Below are 25,630 nucleotides of genomic sequence, written 5' to 3' on the forward strand. Positions count from 1 at the left end.
GCTGTGTGACAGACACTCCGTGATGGCACATTTCATCGGCTGGGGCTGGATTTTAGCAGTTGGCCGATTTCTCTCTTTCCCTCCCCAAAAGGATACACCAGCAGTGCCAGGTGACAGCAGCTTGCCACCCAGCTGCCCTGGCGCGGCTGCTGTCACCTCGGTTTATGACACACTTCTTCCTCTCTCCCCGCACCTCCCGCCCTCTCCTGCTGACCAAATGCTGGGAGGCAGTGGGAGCTGGTCCGGGAGCGCCGCTTCCCACCTGGACCCGCCGTTTGCTCCCCAGGGACCAAACGGGAATAGGAGGGGGTTCGGGGTGGGCGAGTGGAGGAGGAAGAGGCCCCCGCCGGAGGGTGCCCCCAGCACCGTTTCTGGTTGATGTGCTGTTTTGGGGATTTTTATCTCCATTTTTCCACCTCCCTGCGGTGTCCACAGCTCCGAGCGCTCCCGCAAGCAGGAATGTGGTCATCGTCTGGGCAGCGGGTCCGACCGCGGATAAAAGCCCGTGCAGCCGAATTGAGCCACTCCAGGGCTGGCAGGACATGGTGGGGGCTGCATCTTTTCCCCCTTAAATCAATTTCACCAATGGGTCCCTGAAACCCAGTGGATCCCCCCTGGGAGAGGGGATGGACTCCGGGAGCTGAACGTCCCGTTCTGTTCTGTGACCTGTCCCTGTTGGCTCATGGGGACACAAACCCGCAGCAACATGGTGTCACCCCAAATCGGAGGTAACCGAAGCCCCTTGGTGACCGACATTCTTGCGGGTCCTGGCTGAAGGTCCCGAGCCGAGCCGAGCCGAGCCGAGCCGAGCCGAGCCGGACGGAACCGAACGGAGCCGAGCGCAGCCCCAAGAGGAGCCTAGCGGAGCCGAGGCGGGAGCGCCCCCCATCGCCCCCTCCCTCCCTCCCTCCTTCGTAGCGCGACCGCTCATCCCGCGAGGGGGAGTGTCCTCCCCTCTCTGCCACGCCCCTTGCGCCATTCGGACCAATAATCGCGCGGCTAGTGGCCCCGCCCCCGCGTTGCGTCACGGCCGTGCCATTGTTATGCAAATAAAAGGGCGGGTAAAAGGCGCGCGCGGGCCGGGGTGCTGCAGAGGCGCGGGGCGCGGGTAGCGGAGCAGCGTGCGAAGGAGTGGCGGGGCCGGGGCGCGGCGGCAGCGGCGGCACCCCCGGCACCCCAGCCCGGCCCCGGCAGCGGCCGCAGCACCGCCCGCCCGCCCGCCGCCGCCGCATGCCCGGGCGGGCGCCGCCGTCGCCGTCCATGCGGGGCGGCGGGGCCGAGGCGGCGGCATGAGCCAGAGCGAGGTGTCGCCGTGCGCGGCGCCGCCGCCGCCCCCCAGCCAGCGGGTGTTCCAGGAGGCGGTGCGGCGCGGCAACACCAAGGAGCTGCAGTCGCTGCTGCAGAACATGACGAACTGCGAGTTCAACGTCAACTCCTTCGGGCCCGAGGGGCAGACGGCTCTGCACCAGTCCGTCATCGACGGCAACCTCGAGCTCGTCAAGCTCCTGGTCAAGTTCGGCGCCGACATCCGCCTGGCCAACCGCGACGGCTGGAGCGCCCTGCACATCGCCGCCTTCGGGGGCCACCAGGACATCGTCCTCTACCTGATTACCAAGGCCAAATACTCCGCCGGCGCACGGTGATGCCGGGGCTGCCCCCGCGCTCCGCTCGCCCGGTGATACCGGAACCGCTCGCCCCGTGATGCCGGGCTCCCCCCACCCCGCGCTCCCCCGGCGATGCCGGCTCCTGCTCCCCCGGTGATGCCGGGGACCTTCCCCGGCCGCCAGAGCTGCTCCCGCCCCCGCCCGGGGGGGTTTGGCGAAGATTTGGGGCCCCACGCAGAACACGCTACCGCTTTTACATTTTTAAGTTTTTTGGTTGGTTGTTTGTTTGGTTTTTTTTAATTTTCCAAGGGTTGTTTCCTACTGTAACATGGGTTTTTTTTCCTCCATCTACCTCGGCTGCACTCACAGTATTCACGGTTTCAGTTTGACATCTGGGCAGATGCTTTAACGCCCCCCATTCCCTCTCTGCTAATATTTAATCCCCCTCCCCGTCCCCCCTCGCTCCCGATCCTCCCATTTAAAGTGTTCTGGCTCAGAAACGAATTCATTTCAACGCCCCCCAAAAGCCACCCCGCAGACCCCCACTGGTGCTGGGGTTCCCTCTCTGGTTCCAGCCCCGGCCGCGGGCTGAGGCTCCCGGCCGGCCGCGGCCTTCCTGGCGAGGAAGAGCAGGAAAGTCTTCTTCCTCTCCCAAAGTTCTCCCAGTGTTTTCCCACCGCTGACTTTTTTTGTCGAGGCGACTCCGTTGGAATATGACAGACGTGGTTTTCTCACCCCGATTGCTCCTGGGTTTGGTTGATTTTTGCATTGGGTTTTCTGCTTTGGTTCTTCCTTGGGTGTCTGAAGAAAATCTGTGTCCTCACCCGCTCCACGAATCTGTTTAGCACACGTGAGATCCTGGGAAAAGACATTGAGTCCTTGTGGTTTTGTTTGTAAAGGGGGATTAGCAAATCCTGGACTGTTTTTTTTCTTTAAAAAAAAAAGTGAAATAAACTCTAGAGGCAGAGGATTTGCTTTTGCACAGAAAAGGCGCGCGAGCGCTCTCTGCTGCCTACAGAGATGCTGGAAAACTACTGAAAAGAGTTTGGGAACTTTTATTTTTTCTTTTTGTGAAACTTGGATAACACTTCTCAATGCAGAACGATTCACTTGATGTACGTACACTCACCCGCCTTTTATAGGAGATATATATCCCGTCGTATATATCTTTATAAAGGAAAGGGAGGAAGCAGAGCAAGCCACCCGAAGGCGCATTTTGAAGTGACTGCACGTATAATCGCAAATGCTGCTTTTTTATTGCTATGGCACAAGAACATCCATTTGGAAAATGCGGAAAAGTTCAGAAGTCTCCTTTCTCCCACTGGTCTTTCAGCCCTCTTCTCCCTGTCTGCACTAAAGCCATCCATATCAGTGCTGTCTCCCCACTTTTTCCTCTCTTGCTCTCTGCATCCAAACCATTCTGATTAAAAAAGAGAAAAGAAAATAGTTACCTGCTGGTTTATTGGGGTTGTGTCTTACCTATTTATCATGTCTGTATATATTTGTGGGTGAAGATTGTGAGCCTGGTTTTGTTTGAAGCTGGTGGTGAGTGTTTCAAAAATATGGTTTGGGATATATGCTTTTTTTGTTGTTCATTTTTTTCTTTTCCTAGTCTTAAAACTAAAAGAAAAAAAACAACCCCTAGAGTCTGCCCTGATAATTTCCCATTGCACTGAATATTCTGCTTTGTCTCTGATGGTTTCACCTGCAGTTGTTTGCGTTTTGTTGGGTTTTTTGTTTTTGCTCTGTGTCCATTTCAACAATTTGAGATTATTTCAAAAGCTCCAGATTTAACGAAGGAAAAGAAAAAAAGCCCTGTCAAAAATGTCTACTGTTATTGCTGTAATTTGCAAGGAACTGCTTGGCCGAAGTCTTTCTGTGAGCATGGAAGGGGGTGTCCAGCACTTCCACTGGTGCTTCTGTGTGATAGTTACGGGGTGGGAACAAGACCTTTCCTAGTGAGGTTTTATCATTGTTACCAGATGGTTGCACAATTATTTTTTTTACGTAAATGGATTTGCCACAATGAAATGTCATAACATTTATGACATGATATTAAAAAGTGTATTGTAAAGCCGAGTTCTAGATGGATTTTAAAAAAGAAATCTTGGTTATAAACCCAGTCTAAAGGGAGCTCTGTCCAGTGTTGTAAAGACAACATGATGTAACCCATATTTATATTTTTATAAAATACCTATTAAGACTGTGAATCTCCTGTGTGAATTGCTGGGTGAGTTGTTGAAGAAAAGTATTGTTCCTTTCCAGCCTCCTGGAGCTTTAGACACGCTGAGATTTTTGGGAAACTGTATGTCGGGGAAGGGGGTTTGCTCTGAAATTGTGAGTTGATGTATTTTTACATCCCTTTGTATTTTACTGAAAAGCTGCTGCCCTTCCTAGTCCCTAGAGTTTCAATTTTCTATGCAACCCCCACACCCCCGTCTCTCTTGATCCTGAGAAGTAAAAGGGATGCAGATTGATTCAAATTGAAATGAGGGTCCCCCCACCCCCCTTGTTGGCTCATAGTGCTGCTGACCCTTCATGCCAAAACGGGGAGTACAAGAAAAAAAAAAGAGGCAGGTGGGGGAGGCTCTTTTGTGCATGACTGGTTGCCTTCCAGCAGTCATCTTTTTAATTATTATTATTATTTTTGTAAGAAGAATATATTGATAATGTCAGTGAAATAAGCAGACATTGAAGCTGATGCACAGATTGCTCCAGAAAGGAGTTTTTCTGTAGATTTTTCTTTAGATGCGAATACCTTTTTTAATTATGTTAATTAATGTTAAGAATTTTAGGCTTATATTGAAGCTGTATGTGGGTCACTATATGATCATTTCTAACTGGATAAAGTCTGTACAGTACAGCATATTCCTGAGTGTATGATATAGATGTGTAGCCCCAGAGTGCAAAATTTATAAATAAATTTTTCATTGATCTTTTTATAAAAAAAATATAAGACTGTTTTGTTTGTTCTTTTCCACGTGGTTATTGGCAATGCTGGGTGTTTCCTGTGGTGGAGGGTGGCTGGCTTGGGACCCCAGGTGTCTCTTCTGGTGTGAAACCTGCAGCTATTCTGGGTTTGGATGCACTCCTAGAGGGGGATGGCTGGGGTGGATCTGGGGGGAAGTGTGGCTCCTCCCCACAGCCTGGAGGAGGTTGTCTGGGCTCAGGGGTGTCCTGGTTTGCCCCATCTCAGCATTCATAGGTTGGTAGAGGGGTGATGACTCAGACCAAACACTGGTGCTGGATGGGCATATGCTGTTTGAGACACTTCTTTAGAAGCTACTTCTCCCCAGTGTGAGGGGAGAGCCTCAGCAGCCAGTCCTGGGATGGGGAATTTGGGGTGCATTTTTGGGGCTGCAGCCCCAGCCTGTCTGGCTGAGCACCCTGCAGCTCCCTGTGAACATTCCCAGCTTTTTGATACCAGCCTGGGCCCCAGCAAGGGTTTGAGGCCCCTCAGGCTGTGGGGCTGGGGTCAGTGGTGTCTTCAGCTGCCCCAAGGAAGGGGCACAGGGTGAGGGTCAGTATGGCCTCTCCATCCCCAAAGGCATCTCTGTCCTCTGGCGTGGCTCGGAGTGCAGCAGTGCCCAGCAGGGCTGAGCCCTTCTCTGGAGTCTTTCCTGGCAGGACCCGGCTGCTCTGGGCAGGAGAAAAGCAGAGGCAGCCCCAGCCCCGTGCCTGCACTGCTGGGCCCTGCCCAGGCTTTGAAAGTACGATACTGGCACTACTGGGGGGTCAGATGAGGCTTTTTCTCTATCAGTAATTCTGCCAGCTCTGCAAATGCCTAAATCCAAAGGAAATTCGTGTTGTGCTTAGTTTGGCTCTGGGTGTGGGTTCCCAGGGATGCAAGGAGTGACGTCCTGCAAATACAGCAGGGGGAAAACCTGGAGAAAAGGCTCAATGTGACCTTTCCTGGTTGGCCAAACTCCACTCTAATGTGCCAAACCCTGTGCCATCTGCTTCCAACACGGACCAGTGCCTGGCACAGAAACAGTTGGTGTCCCCAGGTGCCCTGGGGACATGCAGCCCCCCGGGCAGCAGCCCAGTGTGGACAATACAGGCACCAAGTGACCCGGATGGACTTGAGCAGGAGAAAAAAGATGATGCCAAAACCATCAGTCACAACCACTGGTAGTCATTGGGGTCCTTCACCCTAGGTCCTGCTGCTGACTCCAAATCTGTTGGAGGTGTGGGACAAGTACTGCTCCCCTCTCCAGCCATGGCACTGTGTGACACTGACCACCAGCCTGGGCCACCAAACCTCACAGTGGCTGTGCTCCTCAGGGCACACGGGATCACACTTGCAGGTGGAAATAACCCCAACCTCATCCCTTTGCAAAACCTCGTCCTGGCGCCTGCATTGGGATTTCACAGAGCTGGCCTCACTTGGCTCTGCTCAGCCCTGCAGCTCCTCACCCTTCACCTTGTCCCAGGGCCCCAGAGACCTGGGCTGGGCCAGCCACCACCTCAAAGGACAAGTTTTTCTGGGGAAGTGCAGCATTCCTGTGTGTGGCTCCTCTCCCCACAGTGGATGGGGTGGGCTAGGATCTCCAGCAGCCCCTTTTTTGGGCAGCCCCCTGGAGCTAAGCCCAGCAAAGCCCCTCTGTGTTCCCCACATGTGATGGCCCTGGCAGAGGAAATGTGCTGAGGACACAGCTGAACCCCAGTCCCAGGGCTGAGCACCCTGGGGAGCTCCTCCCAAGGCCCATGGTCACTCCACTTTGCAGCTTTCCTCTACAGAAACTCTGTCCAAGAAATCTAGGAACTTAAAAGACTTTTTTACCCCCTTTTTTTCTTTCCCTTTTTTATTTTTGTTCCAATAACATAAAAATTTTGGTTGGTTTGGTGGTGTAAGCACATTCTTCTGGCATTTTTGCCTGTTCCTGGCTGCATGTCATTGTCCGTCGGCTGCATTACGTAGGTGCTGTTGTTCCAAGAGAAACCAAAGCAAGAATTTGAACTTTCAAGTGCTTCCTGCCATTGTCTTTTGCTTTTGTTTGTGCTGCTGACTCCAAACCAGATGGATCGGGCTCCCCTCGGGCTGGGGGGCGATGGGAAGTCAACACAGCCTGGCGAGGTTTGACAGCTTTGTCTCCTCTTCTATTGCCCTTCATCCGTCAAGCCTGGCCATCAGCGCTGAATCAGCCATTGCATATGGATGCGGGGGAGGAGGTGGGATTTTATTTGAATTTCAGGGAGCTTAACACAGTAAGTAATAAATGAGAAAGAAAGACAGCGACAGGGCAAGCAAGAGGGGACTGGCTGTAATCAAAACTCAGGACATTTTAAATAGATGCTTTGTTGGGCGTTTGTATAACTATGATAATGCTACAGCCCGATGGTCCAAAGAGGAGTTACCTTTTCTAACAAAAAAAAATCACAATCAACTTCTGTTCGGGGTCGGCGAGGAGCCAGTGGCTCAGGCTGCCCATTTCCAAACTTCCAAACTTCAGAATTTTTGCCCCTTCTCAAGGCATTCTGGGCTCTATCCCTGTGGATGGATGATGGACGATGGAGGATGGATGGATGATGGATGGATGGAGGATGGATGGTTGGATGGATGGGTGGATGGATGGATGGATGGATGGACGGATGGATGGACGGATGGATGTACGGTTGGATGGATGGATGGATGGATGGATGGATGGACGGATGGATGGACGGATGGACGGTTGGATGGATGGATGGATGGATGGATGGATGGATGGATGGATGGACGGATAGATGGACGGATGGTTGGATGGAGGATGGATGGTTGGATGGATGGATGGATGGATGGACGGATGGATGGTTAGCAGCACCAGGATCCTCAGTGCATCGTGCAGGACAGGACAGCTCATGATTTCAGCCTGTTTTTGCTGCTGACCCAAAGCTGCTGCAGTATTTGATGCCAAGACTGGGTACAGAGGTCCTGTCCCCCCCATCCCAGGTCACCCCATTCCTGCAGCATGGAGTAATTCTTTGCTCTTCATGGGGTGTACATGAGCTTCAAGTACTGCCATGAGGCGAGCATGAGATTTTCAATGCCATCCTCCATGCCCTGAAATCACTGTCACTCTACAGACCCCCAGACTTGGAGGACTGTGTCCTCCCCAGGATAGTCCCAGCACAGTGTAGGCAGCTCCAATTTCTCCTTGGTGAGCAAGTGCCCCCAGGATTGATGCTGGTCCCTTGTGCAGGAAGGAGAAACCTTTTCCCAAAACCTCTGCAGCTGCCATGTTCCTCTGCCACTACAAGCATCCATCTTAGAGTGCCCAGGGAGAGGTGATGTCTGGGTCTCAGGCTGGGTGGGACACAGACTTGCAGGTTCAGTGGAATTCTGGGCTTTGTTGGGTTTTTTTTTGTTAACAGGTTTCTCTTCCTGAGAAGAAATGGTCAAGCAGGGCAACTTCATGGTTTGGCTGGTTTTGGGGAAGACAATGGAGGGGGTTTGGATCTGGAAGGGTGGAAGGTGCTTGGCTGGAGGGATTGAGGGATGGCAGGGGGCCTGGGGGGTTCACTGGGGTCATGGAGGGGTGGAAGAATGCAGGGAGAGGAGCTGGCTGGTAGGCATGGGGAATAGAGGCCTGATGGGATGTATGGGTAAGATATGAGTAGAAGAATGGAGAGAAACAAAGTTGGACAGCTGGAGAATGATGATGGGTTTGGGGGTGGTTGAGATAACTATTTTAATTGGAAGCTCCTCCTTCAGCCTGACTCCAAGAGTGTTCTGTGGCTGGGAGCAGGCCCTGAGGGCAAGCCAAGGAGAGCAGCATTTCCAGCAGCACTGTCAGCTGATGGCAGATCTCAGCCCAGGTGAGCTGGTGGTGTCCTCCTGGCACTTTTTAGGAAGAGGCTCCCCGGAAGGGGAAAATTCCCCAAGCAGCTGCATGTTTATCCCAGTAGGATGGCTATAGCTCTGCTGACCCCTCCTCAGTGGGGCATGGAGGACAGGGACAGTGTGTGCTCCTCTGGAGCACAGAGCAGTGGCCCAGTGAGCAGAGCCCTGCACAGCACTATCTGGAGAGGACATGGACAGAGGGGACATTGGCTGGCCAACACTTGGTGGCTCTGCTGTAATGCATTTGAGGGCTGAGCCTTCACAGGGGGCCTGAGCAGCACCCTGAGACTGATGGTTTGTGCTCTGAAACATGACAGTACAATGAACAGATCCTGGCTTCGAATGAATCCTGCAACCAAGGAGAGCCTCTGCTTGGAAGCAGTGACTCTGCAGCCTCCTCTCACCCCAAGACTGTCATCTCTGTTCTTGTTTTCTCCAGGTGAAAAATCCCTTCTCACTCACTTGCAGTCCCCAGCAATGTTCTCACGCATTAATACAGTTGAACAAACAGGCTCCGAATGTGTGCAGCCCTCAGGGCTGCCCTGGACTAGACTCTGATGTCTCAGTGTGGTCACTCCTCTAGATGGGGCAGGAGCTGGGTGGCAGCTCCCTGGACTCCTGATTTCTTTTAATTATGCCTAAACCACTCAGTCACCCAGTGGCTAGAGGGCTTTTCCTGGAGTGGGTGGAGGAGCTGGAGGCACCGGTTGAAGTGTGACCTGAGGATTTCCCTGAGTGCCCCATCCCATGCCCAGTCTGCCCCTTGGAGAGGATTGCTGGATTTCCAGCAGCCCACCACCCTTGGGGATCTGGCTGGTGCTATGACACTTACTGGGTCTTACTTAGTGGGCTGGAGGCTTCGGAGGTCACAGACAGGGGACCCCAAACCAGCCTCAGGGCCCTGGGGCACCTGGTGGCCCGAGGGGGACAGGAAGATGCTGGTTCAGCACCCCCTGGCTGCCTGTGCCAAGAGCTGGGGAGCACAGGGCAGCCCCGGTCTCATGCCACAGTGCCAGGATCAGGCCTCGGCCCCAGCACAGTGCCCAGACAGGGAGCCTGTCCCCAGTGGGTCCTCACATTTGTCCTTGCTCACATTCACAGCTATGGTGACAACTCTGAGCCACCCCCGTCCCATTTTCCACTCACTGCTCCCTCTCATTCAAAGCCTCTGTCCTTTTAAGCTATTTTTTTCCCTCCTATTCATTTCCCGGATGGCTCGATCCTTTTCTCCTGCCTAGCCCCTCTCCTGAGCAGCTGCTATGCTAATAAGCATGAGGCAGAGAAAAGGGAGCAAGCCTTTGCAGGGCTAGGAAGGAGAGAAAGACCCCAGAGCCCTCCAAATGCTAAATAAATCCAAGGCTGGAGCAGCATCCCCGAACAAAGAGGCCTGGCCTCCCCCCTCTCTTCCCCTCTTCCCAATTCCACCACCTTTTCACATTCAAATCCATTAAACAGCGAGCAGAAAGACCCTGAGTATTCATAGCATTGCATTAAAGAGAAAGCCCCGTGGTCCCTCTCCATCGGGCAGGGCGGAGGGACGGGCTCCCCATCCCCTCTGGGCTGGGAATCACCCGGCTCCGGCCCCTGGGCTCGGCGGAGGGAGGACAAAAGCCTCTGGCACCGCACAGGGGGACCAGTTGTTGAGATCCGGGCTTCTGCCCCACATGGGACTCTTCGGCTTCTCCAGTGGGATGGAGCCCCTGGCTCCTATAGGCAGCTGATGGGGGCCCCCACATCTCCTGCCCACTGGCAGTGCTGGGAAGTGCTACAGCAAGGACAGGGCCATGGGGACACTCAGATTTGAGTGTGGGCTGAAGATCTTCCCCAGGCAAGAGCGGCTCTCTTGATGCTGGTGATGGGTGAGGAGGGAGAGTGCGCCTGCCAGGCCAGGCACAGCCCAGCAGCCCCTGAGCAATGACCAGCCATTGCTGTCTCACCACAGCTGGTGCCTTCCCAGCATAGCAGGTGCCTTGGGCTGATAACAGATACCCCTTATACCAAAACTGATGATTTCATACCCACTGTACCTATTTTGTCCTAAAGTCAGAGCAGTTTCTGGTGCAAAGACCATAGAAGGAGGCAGGGATACAGGTAGATATGCAGTAGGCTCCCTATCAACTGCTGAGGCTGGTGGTGGAAAGCCTGAAAGGATGGGACTCTTCTCTGGAGGAAAAACAGGTGGGCATTTTCTTCTTCTGCCTTCTGGGATGGAAATGGACGCTCACCTCCAGGAAGGATTTCATGCTCTTCTCAGGGACTAAGTTTCTGCTGGAATCAAAGAACTCCAGGAGACTGGCCTTTTAGTATCAAATACCGAAGAATCTTTTAAATTCATGGATTTAACATGTTAGGAATTAATGATGCCAGGTGGACCATGGAGATCATGATGGTCACCTGTGGTGTTCAGGATGCAGAAGCACCTGGGACCCTCCTGCACAGCTTGGTCAGTGGGGTGGGATTCAGCTCTGACCATGGGGGTCCATCTGAGGTGGCATCTGTATTCCACAGTGGAAGAAGGGGAAGGATGGCAGCACAAAGAGCTTCCCTAAACTCATTTTACTGCTTGTGATGTCCTGACACGTCCTTCCTGGCCTCTGCCCCAGGTTCTGGAGCCATCCCAGGTGTCCTGTGCACCCTGAAGCGTCTCAGCTGGCACACAGTGCTGTCCTTTGGTGCCCGAATCCAGCTCTGCACCAGTGCAATATGGAGTTCAGATCAAGGCTGCCCTGACAGGCCACCTCCCTGGGCTCCTACATTCATGTTTACCTGCTCACCAGGGCTCCATCCTGACCACTGCAGGTGCTGCACAGATTTGGGGTGCACGAGGGACCAGACCAGACCAGATCCAGGTCAGAAAATGGGGAGAGGTGGGACAACCCTCATGAAACTGAAAATGATGTTAACCACTACATGGGACATGGGACACAGGAGCTCAGACCCCTCTCCCTGCCATGCAGGACCCCAAGGCTGTGTGAGAAGTGCCCGAGGGTGTCCCTGCATGAGATCCCCAGCTCCCCGAGTTGCTCCTCAGTGTGGGGTCTCTGAGGTGCCTTCACAGGTGAGGTTTCAGAGCTATAGGACTTGGCTGGCCCATCCCATCCCTGCTTCCCACTGCAGACCACCCAGCTCCTCAGGCCAGGGAGAATCGTGTTCACTCTGAGCTGGGCTGGGCTGGGATGTGTTCCCCCAGAAATCAGCTCTCTGGAGTGAATGTCAGCAGGGACCCCAAGAGGTTTCTGAGAACAACCTCCCCCTATCCCATGAAGGAAACCAGCTCTAGCCAGGAGTCAGCCTCAAATTCCCAGTTCATGGTCCTTCCCATAGGGAGCTTGTGTGCAAACTACAGATTGACTCAGCTCATCAGAAACAGGTAGGGGCTGTGCTGCTCCAGCTTCCATGGAGTATCCTTGGGCAGAGACAGTGGTCAACTGTGCTACACCACTTTGACCAGGACATTCACTTCTACCTGTGCCTCAGGTAGAGGCAGGACATGAAGGGTTGACCTGGCATGGAAAGGCATGGAAGGCCTCAGATGCTGCCAACACCACAGTGTGCTCCTGACTGACTCCCCATGTGTCTCTCCATGGGTCAGTGAGAGGTCACCATGGTTCACCATTGCCCTCGGGGACCCCTCATTCTCAGCGTGACCCTGAGCCCATCTCTCTCTGCTCCAGCCCTTCCGAGGACCAGCCCTAGCAGGGAATGCCTCTGCCCCAGACCTGCCCCCAGAGCAGCCCCTTTTGCACCCGGACCTGCATGGCTCTGGGAGGTGCTGAGAAGGGTAAAGGAACACTGTGGGGTTTTAGAGGATCTTCTAAGAGACAACATGGTTAACAAGCCCTGGGGCATCACCATCTCTGCTGCCAAGGCTGTGGCTGGAAGAGCCCCAGCCCTTCTCTAGGTCTAAAAGACCCCACTTTGCTGCAGGTTCCAGCCTTCCTTTGAGCTCCAAAGCCTCCAGCGCTGCAGGATGAGGCCAATAGCTCTGCTGGGGCGAGGGCTGGGAACGTCCCAGAGACCCGGATTGCTCCACATTGCTCCCACACTGCTCCAAGTGCTGCCCCAACTGCCTCCTCATCCTTGTGGGACTGGCTGGGGACATTGTGTCCTGAGCTAGACAGGCTGGCTCAGGGGTCCTCCAAGCACCGCAGCACTGCTGTCTTCCATCGTGGCTGCCCCTCGAGGGGTGTGGTGGGACCAGCCTGGGCAGGTCTACCTGCGTCAGCAGGTGGGACAGAGGTCCGGGGCGTCCCTCCGAGGGGTTGGCCGGGGAGAAAGGTCCCTGCTTAGCAATGCAGGAATGCAGGTCGGGTTGAATGCGGCGGGGGCGGGTCTGATCTGGTGCCCCACTAAGCCTCCATTCTTTCCCAGACGGTGCATCTTGTATTCAGGCTGCCTGCTCCTAAGCAGAGCGTCTTTAATCCTTCCCTTGTCTCCTCCATTCCCTTTCAGGCCTTTAGCCAATGGGAAGGGGATGAGCAGCTCTCTGCAGGAAGGAAATTGAAAGCGAGGAGGAGGGTAAGGAGGAGGAGAGCGCGGGGAGGGGGACTTGGAAGAGGAGACAATCCTGGAGTGGAGATGCCAGTCATCGGGGTCTCAATAGCCCCATTCACCCTGCCCAGCCACACAGAAAATCAGGGTCACCAGGATCCATGCCCTGCCTGGAGACAACTGTTGCTTTATTCTTTTTAATTGCTGGAAAACGCAGAAAAGTTCACTTGTGTGTGTGGCTGGCTCCGGTGGGGGCTGCGCCGGGGGGCGCGGGAGGCGGAGGGGCGGGAGGGACGGGGTAGAGCCCGACCCGCAGCGAAAAGGACACAAAAAGCAGGCGCACGTGAAGGTGGAGGCTGCGACCCGGCGCGGCGGAGGAGCATCTGCACAGCCGGGTGCTGGCTCGGGCACGGGGCGAGCGCCGGGACGGGGACAGGGCGGCATTGCCCTCCAGGCATGCATGGAAAGGGTTCCCAGGGTTTTGGGGTGGAGAAGCCAGGCAGGGAAGAGCCGTGCAGACAGACATGTGTGGGCAGATGTGACTCCTCATCTCCGGGCACGGAGAAGCCTGGTTGATGCTTCCGGCTGAAGACACATTGACCAGGCAGCTCAGAGCACACATGGAACACCCAGTGGCACACCGACACTCAACCCAAGGGTAATAACACAGCTCCCAGATGGACTTAAGGCTGTGCCATCTCCACTTTGAGATGCTGCTCCAAGTGCCGCTCCAGTCAGGTGGAGGTTCCATTTCTGCACCTGCACAGCCGTACCAGGGGATGTCCCAGAGAACAGCTCTGGGGAACCAGCTACCCCAGCTGTCCTCTCGCTCTACTATCCATCCCTCTTGCGATCCCATGTGCCCAGATGTGGCTGAGCACCAGTCTTGACACACAGGCCATCACAGGCTGTTGCCACCCATCAGCAGCCCAGTAGTGCTGCACCGGCAGTTTGGCAGCTGCCCTCTAGTTCTGATTGGTGCTAAGTGCCAAGGGACACACTGGGAGAGGACATGAGTCCCTGGGCCAAAGATGGAGCCAGTCCCATCCTGCCTTCATCAGGGACATCTCTGCACTCTCCCCTAGCCCTCCTGTGAGCTGGGAGTGATTTGGGTCTGTTGTGGCCTTTGGGTTGCACTTCCCTTCTCAGTCCAGCCTTGTTTCCCTTTGCTCTGCCCTTTGCTGAACGCTCAACTTTTCTGTGTGAGGAGCATGAGAGATGTGCTCCCAAGCACTCCGTGACTCACAAGGCAGTATCTTCTGAGGTTTCCCTGATGTCCTCTTACAAGTCATAGAATTCCCGACCGATTTGGCTTGGAAGGGACCATAAAGCTCATCCAGTTCCACGCCCCTGCCATGGGCAGGGACACCTTCCACTATCCCAGGGTGCTCCAAGCCCCGTCCAACCTGACCTTGAACACTTCCAGGGATGGGGCAGTCACAACCCCTCTGTACAACCTGTGCCAGGGCCTTCCCACCCTCACAGGTAACAATTTCTTCCTAATATCTAATATAAATCTCTCCTCTTTTAGTTTAAAATAGTTGCCTCTTGTCCTGTCACTATCTGCCCGTGTAAAAAGTCGCTCTCCCTGTCTTTTCCAAGCCTTCTCTAAGTACAGCCTTCTCCGGTGCCCATGGCTGCCCGGACACAGGAAGGGGGCTCAGAGGAACCCTCCCTTCGCCAGTGACTGCGGCAGGGACAGAGCCGGGCTGTCATTCCTTACCGCCGGCTGCCACCTAGTGATGGAGGAACCGGGGCAGCGGGGACCCCGCCGGGCACCCAGAGGACGGACCTCCGGCTTGGGGGCCGGAGCCCAGGGTTTTGGTGCCCCGGAGACGCTCCTCTGGAGAGAGTAGGCGGGGCGAGGAGGGTGGGGGGCTACCGAAGGCACTTGTGCCGCAGGTCTGCGTCTGCATCGCGCTCCCGACACACCGGGATGTGCAGGAAATCTGTTTGTGGAGATGTCCAGGCTGTCTCTGCCAGGACCACCGCTATCTCGCAGCCCCGTGCCCGGGCAGCAGCACCTACTGGTCCTTATCCAAGGGTCCGTCAGTGACTGCGGGGGAGTGGAGGGTGAAAGTCCGGCTGAATTCTGCCAGTGTGCCACCAACTCTGGCCCTTCGCCATGAATATTGGGCCGTTGCCACCTGGAGGGGGGTTCTTGCCCTTTGCTCTGTTTGCAGTTTCCCTCGGGCTGTTTGGTTTCTGTTAATCATCCCACAAAGGCAAACACTGCTGGGAAAGATTGAGGATGGCCCAGCATTTCCCGCTCCTCCCGGCCCAGGGACCCTCGACTCTGGGATGGGTAACACCCAGCTGGATCCTGGATGTTGGCCATCAGCTTGGGACTGCCTGCAAGGGGTCCAAAAGGGGAGCAGGTAACTCAGGCTCCGTTCCCTATGGACACTGCTTAGATAGCTTGGGGTAAGCACTGGGCATCCCTCAGTGCTCTCCTCACCACAGGGTCAGGTTGGTCCATCAGGGCTGGGGCTCTTTGTAGGATGACAGAGCAGGAATATGAGTCCCAACACAGAATAACGAGAAAGACAACTCCTGGCCCCATGGTGTAGGAACAGGCAAGAGTGAGGAGCTCAGCCTGGTGTGGCTGGGATGGTGCTCTTCTCCACCCCTGCACCCCACACAGCTCCCTGCAAATCCCCACCACCACCAAGGACAGTGGTGCTCCCTGGGCCGTACACCTCACCTCCCCCGGCAGCCCCCCCGCAGGCTGGCTGGCCCCGCTGCCCCTGGTCTGAAGGTCACAGTGCTGCACAGTGGGGGCAGCGCAGAGTCCAGGATCCCACTGGAGTGCTGAGGCTCAGCAGCACTCCGAAGACACCAGCCATGATTATTTGGGGTCTCCTTTCCCTCCTCACTCAAGGGGGGATATCACCTGGTTTTGTGCAGAGGAAGATATCCAAGTGCCAGGAGAATAGGCTGAGAGGGGTAATGGCAGGGTGCTGAGTCCTTAAGCTGCGGGCAAAGGACTGGGGTAAGTGTATCATTCACTAAGCAGAATTTTCCTTGGTTCCCTGACTACGAGGCAGTGCAGGAAGGCATCAGGCCTGGGCACTCCCCTGGTATAGCAGTGAGAGCCCAGACCTTGGCACACAGGCAAGGGGCTGGTATGAAGCCTGCAGGGGACAGCTGCAGTCTGTGGGATTTCTCAGCAGCCTGCATCCCAGTCCTGTGGAATGTCTGTGGTTCAGCATGCAGGATTTCTGTGGGATGCAGGCTGCCTGAGAAATCCCCCACAATGCGCCCTGTCCCCTGCCAGGTTTCATACAGCCCTGCCTGTGTGCCAAGGTCTGGGTCTCACTGCTATACATGGGGGGATGCCAGCCTGATGCCTCCAGCCCTGCCTCGTAGTCAGGGAACCAAGGAAAATTCTGCTTAGTGCTGATACACTTCCCAAGTCCTGCAGCAGCTCTGGCCTCAGCACCCTGCATCACCACCTCTCAGTTTCTCCCTGGGTCAGGAATATTTAAACTCTGCACAAAACCAGGTGATATCCCCCCTTGGTGAGGAGGGCTCATGGTGCAGATGTCTCTCTCTTCTCCCTGTAGATGTACGGGAAATGGTTCGACATCGCCATTGGCACAACCTGCAAATGGATGAAGAACTACAAGGAGAAGTTCAGCATGGGCACATTGGTGCTGAGCCCTGGCCCCAGCACTGACCAAATCAGCACTACCAGCACCAGGCTGAGGTATGGGGGCACTGCTGGGAGCACTGCTGGAGGTGCTTGAGCCTCCTCCAAAGCCACCTCACCCAGGGTGCTCCTTCTCCCAAGGGCTGGGACAGACACAGGGGTTACTTGCTCTGCTTGGCATTCAAGCCCTGAGGAGGGAGTGGATTTGGCTCAAATACCTGATGCCTTGGGCAGCGCAGTTTCAGGGGTCCTGCACCATGGCCTTGGTGCTCCAGACATGATTTTCATACCATAACCAGGAAAACAATCCCTCCAAGTAGCTGATTGTTTTCTTCCTCTCTCCAGGCAAGGTGACTGCACACAAATCTCAGGAGAGTACCAGAAAACCAGCACCCCTGGCAAATACACCTACTACAATCCCAGTGAGTTGGAGTGAGGCATGGCTGGGAGATGGGGACCAGCTCTGGGGAGAGCTGGCAGAGGGGTTCAGAAGAGCAGGGCTCAGAGGCCACTCCACAGTATGGGTCATTTCTAGCCAAAGTATAGAGTAAAGCTGAGGGGAAAGGACTGTTTGAGCACCGTCCCTGCATAGCCACAGGATGATGAGATGTTGCAGCAGGTCGCTCCTGTCCACAGGGTCCCAGGCTGGGGCAGGGACCAGCCACACTTCAGGAGTATTAGTGGTATCTCAGTTGTTCGCAGCTCTTGGTTTCCAATCCCCTCAGACTGGTGAGCCTAAAGGGAGTCATGGCTGTATCTGAGTCTGCTTCCCAAAAATTATGTTTTTTAAATTAGATGCCTGGTTTCAGCTCCCAGCTTTAGGACTGTCCTACTCTGCTGCATCTCACCGTGAGGGGCAGGAATGACATCCCTGTGTGTCTGTCTCACCCAGAATGGCATGTGTCTATTCAGTCCTATGTGCTCCGTACCAACTATGAAGAATATGCTGTCATTCTGATAAAGAAGAAAAGCAGTTTTGGTCCAAGCACCACCCTGAAGCTGTATGGTATGTCTGTCCATGGCACTTGAGGGCAAGCAGGCTCTAGGGTGGACCAGCACAGCTCAAAAACACCACCCAAGGGTCTCTCAGCTCCTTCGGCCTTAAGGGATCTGCCCGTGGGTTTTGGAAATGGTGGCTTAGACCAGCTCATCTTTGGCATGACAGAAGTGGAGTCTCTTGGCTCCATAAGAGCTACATCAGGCACTGAACATCCAAAACAGCATGGTGTTTGGGATGAAGGTGATGATATCTGCTTCGAGGAAACCCAGCCCTGAAGTGGCAGGAGATTCTGTCTTCCATTATTAAGAAACATTAAACCCACTTTGTCCAAGCCCTTGGTCAAGGCTGGTCAAGAACAACAGGCTGTCCAGGGAAGCAGTGACATCACTGTGCCTGGAAAGGTTCAAAAAATATGTAGGTGTGGAGCTTAGGGACATGTTTTAGAGTGGACATAGCAGTGCTGTGTCAATGGTTGGGCTCAAGCTTTGCTTCCCTGATTCTGTGCTGGGAAGGACCAGGACGCTGGAGGTGTTGCACCCGCCTGCCTGCAGCCACCTGAACTCGGTGGGTGCTTGGTGGCTGCACTCCCACACCAGCCCTGCTCACAGCCCATTCTCTTTCCTAGGGAGAAGTCCGGAGCTGCGGGAGGACCTCATTGAGTCTTTCCATCAGCTGGCTCTGGAGATGGGCATCCCTGAAGACTCCATCTTCATCCTGGCCAACAGAGGTAACCTCCCATGGGGCATGTACCTCTCACGCTGCCAGAACACTCCAGCTGCTCATTCTGGGTCTGCCGAGCTGGGGAGATGAGAGATGCTCAGGAGGAAGGGAGGAGAGACAAATGCTTTGGAAGCATAGGATGAAAAGGAAATAAAGCCACGTACTGGTCAGGATTCCACCAGAGAAATCAGATTCCAGTCAGAGGGATCCATGCTGGGCTGTCAGGTCAATGGAGCCACACCATTGTGCTGGGATGAGGGCATGGGACCCTTGTGTCTGGTCCCCAGGCTGGGTGCTGCCAGCACCTGGGAGGCTCCTTGCTCAGTCTGGGGTTCAGAAGGGGCTAGCATGATGGCAGTGTGTGGGGGGGGGAGGGTGTGTGTGGGGGATTTTGGGGGGACCTAGGGGAGCGTGGGGATTTTTGGGAGATGAAGGGAGGTATGGCCATTTTAGGATGGTGCTTCTGTGAGTGGGAAGTGGAAAGCAGAAAGAGGGGAAGAACCTTGGGGTGGAAGTGGGAGGGTGTCCCCTTGCCCAGGGTTCTGTGTGTGCACAGTGCTGGACTCATTGAGGTGAGTTTGTCAGGACCACCTCTCCTCTCACACTGCTCATCTTCTCTCCTGCGCCAGGTGAATGTGTTCCTCAGGAGACTGAAAATGCTCCCCAGGTGAGTAGGCCAGCTGGGACCTTCTGAAGTGGATCAAGGTCAGAGACATCCCTTCCAAGCCAAACTCACTGGGGATCAGGTGTCCAGGGAGAAGGCTCCATGGGCAGGACATGTTGTTTGGGCAGTGGCTCCACTGACCATCCTGGGAATTGCTCTTCCCCCTCTGCTGATGGGCTTTGCTTGCAAGGATGGGGGCTAGGGAGGTGCAGGCTGCAGGGGGAGGGTCCTGATGGCCAGGTGGGCACAAGAGTTTATTTCCAAGTAGAAGCCTTTTCCTACTCTGATTTTTTTCACAGTGTGAAGGTTGCTGGTGTTTCCTTGCACCTTGCCTGTCTGTGTGTGTTCCAGCCAGGCTGTAGGCCCCTTCTCCAGGGATGGGGAAGCTTAGCACTCACTGGTCCTTCAACTTCCATCACTCAGCACCTCCCAGCCTCTCAGGGCTGAGTGTTGAAAGATTTTCCAGGGGAAATGGGACTTACATAGGAGAAACAACTCAGTTGACTCCAGAGCAGGTAACACACCATTGAGGTACATCCCCAGCATGGGGCATGACTTGGGCACTTTGGGTGTCTTAATCCACAACCTGAGATTCTGGACCTCACCCTGAAAGAGCATAGGGCTGGGAAGATCATGAGGTGTGGAGGGATCACAGCCTGCAGACCTGAGATCAATGACTGGAGATGTGCAGGGAGCACAGAGGAGGGTTGGAACCTGAGGTGCCCCTGAAGGTACCCCTGAGGTGGGCAGCAGGTCCCACAGGCAGGGACTGATGGCAGCTCTGTGCTTCCTTACTGGTGCAGAGGGCACGGAGAGCAGTCCTGCCCCTGGAGGAGGGCTCAGCCGCAGGACCCCTGCCCACTTACACTGGCAATAAGGAAGGTAGGTCCAAGGGGAGGAGGCTGCATCGGGATCCCCCTGGCCTGCACTCCCATTTGCCTGTGACCCATGGTGTGCTGATCCACAGACTCGTGCCGGCTGAGCCGGGACCCCGGGCCCTGCAGCGGGATGCTCTCCCGCTTCTTCTACAACTCCTCCTCCATGGCCTGTGAAACTTTCCTCTATGGAGGCTGTCTGGGCAATGGCAACAACTTCTACTCAGAAAAGGAATGCCTGCAGGCATGCCGGACCGAGGGTGAGAATCCTGGCTGGGCCAGAGCACTGGAGGTGCCTTTGCTGAGGCATCACAAAGGACTGCCTTGAATGCCATGTGTCTGGTATCCATGTGGGAGGTGTGGGGGTCCCTGGGCCCCCTGCCTCACGCAGCTCCTGTCCCTGCAGCTGCCTGCAGGCTGCCCATTGTCCCAGGTCCCTGCCAGGCACTGGTGACACGCTGGGCCTTCGATGCAGCACAGGGCAAGTGCATCACCTTCAGCTATGGGGGCTGCAAAGGCAATGGAAACCAGTTCTACTCAGAGAAGGAGTGCAAGGAGTACTGTGGGGCTCCTCAGCTGGCAGGTATTCCCCTTGGCCCCCCATCCCAGGGCAGCAGCCTGCACCACCTCCTGTCCTGCACAGGGTCTGCCTGGGGTGGGGACAGGGCTGTCCTGGATGGATCTGTCCTGACTCTGGATGGGTCAAGGATGAGTCCCTCGTGGGCCTGGGATGGGTTTGTCATGGGTTCAGGATCAGTCTGGCTCTAGAATGGGTCTGGGTTGGTTTTGTGCTCTGCCTCGGATGGATCATTCTGGGTCAGGATGGGTGTGTCCTTGGGCTGGGGTGGGTTTGTCATGGGTCCGTGATGGGTATGGGATGGTTTCGTGCTGTGCCTAGGAGGGATCTGTCCTGGGTGGGGAATATGGCCATTAATCCACAGACAGTATGGTACAGCGAGGCTGGGCAGGCTGCAGACATGCTGAGGCCATGACTGAACTTCAGTGTGGTCTTGATGAGACAGGGAACATCCCCAGGCAGGTTGGGGTGCAGTGGGGAGCAGTGGAGGCAACAGCCCCTCATCACTCAGCCACCAGGGGAAGTGATGACCAGGTTGTCAGGAGTGTGGCAGAGAAAATCTTCATGCAGAGTCTTGAGCAACTGAGTCATCTTCCACCATATCTAGCCCTGGGCAAGCCTGTTTCCAGGAGGGCAGGAGCTGGGGACTTGGCCTGACCACACAGATGGGAGATAGGACCTGTCTTAGTGCAGAACCCATCTTTTATAATCCCTGCCAGCAATATAAAGTACATTAATGCCACCACGTGGGATATGAAATGTGGGACAGCAGGGGTATGCACAGATGGTCTAGGCTGCTACCCTTATCCATCACTGGTGGCAGGGACAAAGTGGGAAGCAACATCCATCATCTGTGACTGCAGGGTGATGAAGGGTCTGAGGGTCTGTCCATCACCAGCTGTGTCTCTCCACTTGCAGAGGATGAGGAGTTCCTGCATCTCTCAAACTGATGCAGGCAGAGGATGAGGGGCTGGCACCCAATACCATGGTCTTGCAGGATGGTGCTGGAAGCTGTGGCAGCACAGGAGTATTCCTCCAACAGTAAATGTCTCTCATGTGACCAAAGAGCCCAGTGTCAATCCTCAAGCTGGTGGGAAGTGGGGTGGGGGGCACAGGAGGGGCAGGGGATGCTGTGGGGTCTTCTCTGGCCTCCCTGGTGGGTGTCCCCACCTCTGTGGGGTTATTGGGTTCTCCCCACTGAGTCTCTGCCCCTTCCTCAAGCCTCTGCCTTCTGCCCACACAGGGCCGGGTGGCCGGGAGGGCACAGGGGTCCTACTGGATGGGGTCCAGTCCCCATTTCCCAGGGGATGGGGTGGGCTGCCAGGGAGGGGACAGCAAGAGAGGGTACAAGTGTCTGCTCGTCCCTAAAGGTGAATGATTGGAGCTGGCTCGGGATCATGGTGGGACCGGGGAGAGTCGTGTGTGGCCGAGATGGAGGGCACGGGGAGGGAGGGCAATCACAGGGGGTTATATGGGGTTTGCAGCATGGGATTATGGGGTGTTAGAGAGGACCCTGAGGGGGTCACAGAAGAGTTACAGGGTTATGAGGGTCACGGGAAAATGGGGCTGGCACAGGAGCAGACGACACGGGTTATGGCAGTCCCAGGGGGCACAGGGGTCCCAGGAAGGGATTAGAGGTGTTTTGGGGGTGGTCTCCCAGGGATGCTGCGGTGGCCTCGCGAGGGGTTATGGGGGTCACGGGTGTGGGACTGTGAAGCTGACAAGAGGGGATTGCGAGAGTCTTGGGGGGCTGCGGGGGTCCCAGGAGGGCATGGCCGGGGTTATGGGGGTCGCGCTGAGGGGTACTTGGGCGGGTTGGGCTGCACTCGGCCTTCGAGGTGGTCACGGGAAGGTTCCCGGGGGGTCGCCGCGGCGACTGCGCTCCGTGCCCTTCTGTCCCTCGCCGGCCGCCGTACCCGCGCCGCGCGTGCCCCGGCCCCCCGCGGTGAGGCGGAAGACCCAAGATGGCGGCGGCGGGAGGCCCGCGCCGCCCCCGCTCCTCACGTCCGGCTTCCGGCACCGGCCCCCGGCGGGGCTGAGCGGCCCGGCCCCACCGCCCCGCGCCGGACCCTGGCACGGGCTCCACCGCCTCGCGCCGGGACATGCCCTGATAGTGCCCCCCCTCCCCGGCGTAGCTTCCTCCTGCCGGGCTGGGCCCCCACACCTCCGCCCCGCATGGCCGGGCCGGCCCCGCCGCAGCCCTGAGCCGCCCCGTGCCTCCGCCGCGGCCGCCCGGCCCCTGAGCTCGCGCTCGGCCCGTTCCCCGGGGTGCAGGTGTGGGACCACGAAGATGTTCTCGGCCCTGAAGAAGCTGGTGGGCTCGGACCAGGCTGCGGTCCGCGACAAAAACATTCCTGCGGGGCTGCAGTCCATGAACCAGGCGCTGCAGAGGAGGTTCGCCAAGGGAGTCCAGTATAACAGTGAGTCGGAGCGCTGGGCCGCGGCGGCTCGGCCAGCCCGGGGGGAAGCGGGCGGCCCTGTCTGCTGGCCCGTGGGGTGCCCAGGGACCGCAGAGGGGCTGGGAGTACGTGAGCTTTCTTTGTGCTGGTTGGTGCTTTTATCCGTATTCGCTCAAAGCCAAGTTTGGAATTAAATGTTGGAGCTCGTGGGAGGAGTGAGGGATGGGAAACTTTTATCTTCTGGTGCAGGACTCGCGACCCGCGGTGCAGCAGCGTCCCGGAGCGCTGCCTGCTGGCTGTGGCATAGGAGAGAGTGCCTGGTACATGAGTTTGTGTCAGTTCGAGCATCAAGAGGGTAACTCCCCTGAGTGCGTGGGTGACCTTCCCTGCCGCGGAGGAGAATGGTGTTTATAATTAAGCTGTAGTGGTCGCATGGTGAGAGTCTATTAAAAAGCCCAACCCTGCCAGGCTTTAGTAAAAAGTGGACAGCGAATACCTCTGTGTGCCCTTGGTACATCGTTTCTTCCTGGCTGTCTTTTCTGCAACTGATACTCTTTTCTCGAGGAAACGGTTTCAGAATTATTTTCCTCTCAGTGAGGAGGCTTGGGGCTGCATTTTTCTCTTCTAGCTCAGTAAAGGTGATTTTTAATACAGTGTTTCAGGAGGGCATTGCAAGTATGTGAAATACGTCCCAAAGTAACAATTGTGAGACAGGGACAGCAGTTATGTCATTCCTGCTGAAAATAGAGCTGGTTCCATAGAGCACTGTGAATACCAGCTCATCTGTAGGCAGGCAGGGGAGGCAGGTTGCAGAAGGCTGAGAGATTGGCAGGTGGGAAAAAGACTGATTTGTAAACGTGGCACTGGATAGTTTCTGTGAAGGCACACATGTTGGTGGAATAGAGCTTCTGTTGGATCTTGGTCTGAAACAGTGAGAGAGAAGTTACACTTTGGGTTTTGGGATGTTTTTTATTTTGTTTAATATTATGGCTCTTGGCTGTGCTTTGGGACGGAGGTTCCAAAGTGCTCTCCTTTACTAGAGAGAGCATTTGGTGCCTTTATCCATAGCACATCTGCAGATATGCTAGTGCTATTTAATTTATAAAATTAGTGTCTTAGCAAAGAGTCCTGAATGTGAAAAGCAGCAGTGTGATTGTTGAGACTGGATTTCCAGTGAAAGATGGGGCTGAGGATGAAGGTGCTGCCTTGGAAAACAGCACTGCATCCTTAAATACGTACTGGAGGTCTGCTGGTTTCAGACTGTTGGTTTGTGCAGAGGCTTCATGTGGCCACAACCCAGAAGACCTGTGTGCTGCACAGGCAGCTGAGTGCCAGAGATCAGGTAGCTAATACCAGCTTGTGAATTATATAAGAGCCAGGAGCTGACTTCTCAGACAGGGGAGGTTTGTGCTGCGGACAAAAGGGATCAGCTGCATCCTGCTGGCACAGGATGGGTCCAGCTCTGCTCCGTGGCAACTGCATCATGCCAGACCTGTGGATGGGCACCTGCCATCCAATGGCCGTTTGTGCAAAGCCAAAAATGCTAACTGTAGCTTCCCTGCTTTTTGTCTCTTTAGTGAAAGCCTCAGGAAAGGTTTTTGGTTTGTGCTCTGTCTTACCAGGATTTGTGTTCTAGTTACTGCTTTATAGCTGAAAACTGCAGCTTTCTGTCACTGCCTTAAGGCAACCTTTCCAATCTCCATAGTAACTCTTCCCAGCATCACTGTTATGTAATATTTATAGGACACACCACGGGCTGGCTTACAAAAGGGCTTCCAGATACCCCTCTTAGCCGTGGCACTGGGGAGATGGCGAACATTCCGGCATGGTGAGGTGGTCTCAGTTGAAGGTGGGCTGTGAAGGAATGTCATTACAAAGACCATTGCTCAGGAAGGGCAGAACTGCAAATCCTGTGCATTGCCAGTTCTCCTTTCTTGTCAAATTCCTGACATTCCGCAGGGGAATGCAGGATGTAGTTTGGAGCCACCGTTAGCACAAAGATCTTTACAGCTCCTCTGTTTCCCTGGAACTGCCTAAACCAAAGGGCGCTGTGATTTGTTATACAGAAATGTTTCTGTGCAGCATCAGATCCTGAATGAAACCTGTTTCCTTCCCAGAAATATAGCGTGCTGAGAATACCTTGGGTTGTTCACTGATGAAGCAGGCTGGGACACAGGCCTTGTACCTGGCTCTGGGTGCCTCTCTGGGCTCAGAGCAACCCCTGCTGTGCCAGCCCTGCGGCTCTCAGGTACATTTTGTCACAGATAGTCCTGTGTTTGAGATGATGCTGAAGGCTGTGAGGTGTTTTCATGACACTGATGATTACAGACCCTGGGTAGAATAGAGTGCTAAGCTGAACCCAAATGATTGGTTTTGATGGTCTCTCTCTGACACAGTAAACTTTTCTAAAGGAAGAACATTGCAGGGTGGGAAAGTTTATATTTCTAATGAAATTATGAGAGCAGAGACCAGTACCAGCCTTTGGCAGGAATCGCGTCCTTTGCTCTGGACATCCTATTGTAAAACAAAAGCATTTCCATACTGCATTCCAGCACACAAACACTGTACCATCTGCATGAAGTTGCTGTGGTTCACATCCAATTAACACCAGAGTTCCCCGCGCACTCAGAAAGCACAGAGCTGAAAATGATGTGGGTTCGTGCCATGTATGTCATGGCTGGAATGTTTATAAAGGATCATGATTCCAGGGGTGGGGAGCCAGTCTTTGTGAAAACTTGCTCTTGTTTTCCTGCTTGGGCTACCCTGCATCAGGTGTGCTGTGTGGCTGTTCCAAGGCTCCATGAGGGAGCGTGGCAAGAGCGAGTAAA

The 25,630-nt window shown here is 55.1% G+C and overlaps 3 protein-coding genes across 4 annotated transcripts in view; all 3 read left to right on the forward strand.

The window, feature by feature from the left end:
- Positions 1–1,289: 1,289 nt before the first annotated feature.
- NRARP (NOTCH regulated ankyrin repeat protein) lies at positions 1,290–4,190 on the forward strand. Its single transcript, XM_014881098.2, has one exon. It carries the CDS (start codon positions 1,290–1,292, stop codon positions 1,641–1,643), a length of 354 nt encoding a protein of 117 aa, XP_014736584.1. The 3' UTR covers positions 1,644–4,190.
- Positions 4,191–15,198: 11,008 nt separating this feature from the next.
- On the forward strand, positions 15,199–21,463 carry AMBP (alpha-1-microglobulin/bikunin precursor). Its single transcript, XM_088177405.1, has 10 exons — positions 15,199–15,293; positions 16,482–16,624; positions 16,913–16,989; positions 17,460–17,573; positions 18,193–18,294; positions 18,917–18,954; positions 19,755–19,833; positions 19,919–20,086; positions 20,233–20,409; positions 21,322–21,463. The coding sequence occupies exons 1-10, from the start codon at positions 15,243–15,245 to the stop codon at positions 21,351–21,353; spliced, it is 981 nt and encodes a 326-aa protein (XP_088033531.1). The 5' UTR covers positions 15,199–15,242; the 3' UTR covers positions 21,354–21,463.
- An 899-nt stretch (positions 21,464–22,362) lies between these two features.
- Positions 22,363–25,630, forward strand: part of RABL6 (RAB, member RAS oncogene family like 6) — a 53,706-nt gene continuing 50,438 nt past the window's right edge. The window contains exon 1 of one of the 2 annotated variants that reach the window (XM_014881033.2): positions 22,363–22,823. In XM_014881033.2, the coding sequence (XP_014736519.1) occupies positions 22,694–22,823 (130 nt within the window). In that variant the 5' untranslated portion in view covers positions 22,363–22,693. The remainder of the gene's footprint in view (positions 22,824–25,630) is intronic. The other variant, XM_088177407.1, reaches the window with a different exon arrangement.

This window comes from Sturnus vulgaris, chromosome 22, assembly GCF_052056855.1.
Source record: "Sturnus vulgaris isolate bStuVul1 chromosome 22, bStuVul1.hap1, whole genome shotgun sequence".
Classification (NCBI taxonomy): domain Eukaryota; kingdom Metazoa; phylum Chordata; class Aves; order Passeriformes; family Sturnidae; genus Sturnus; species Sturnus vulgaris.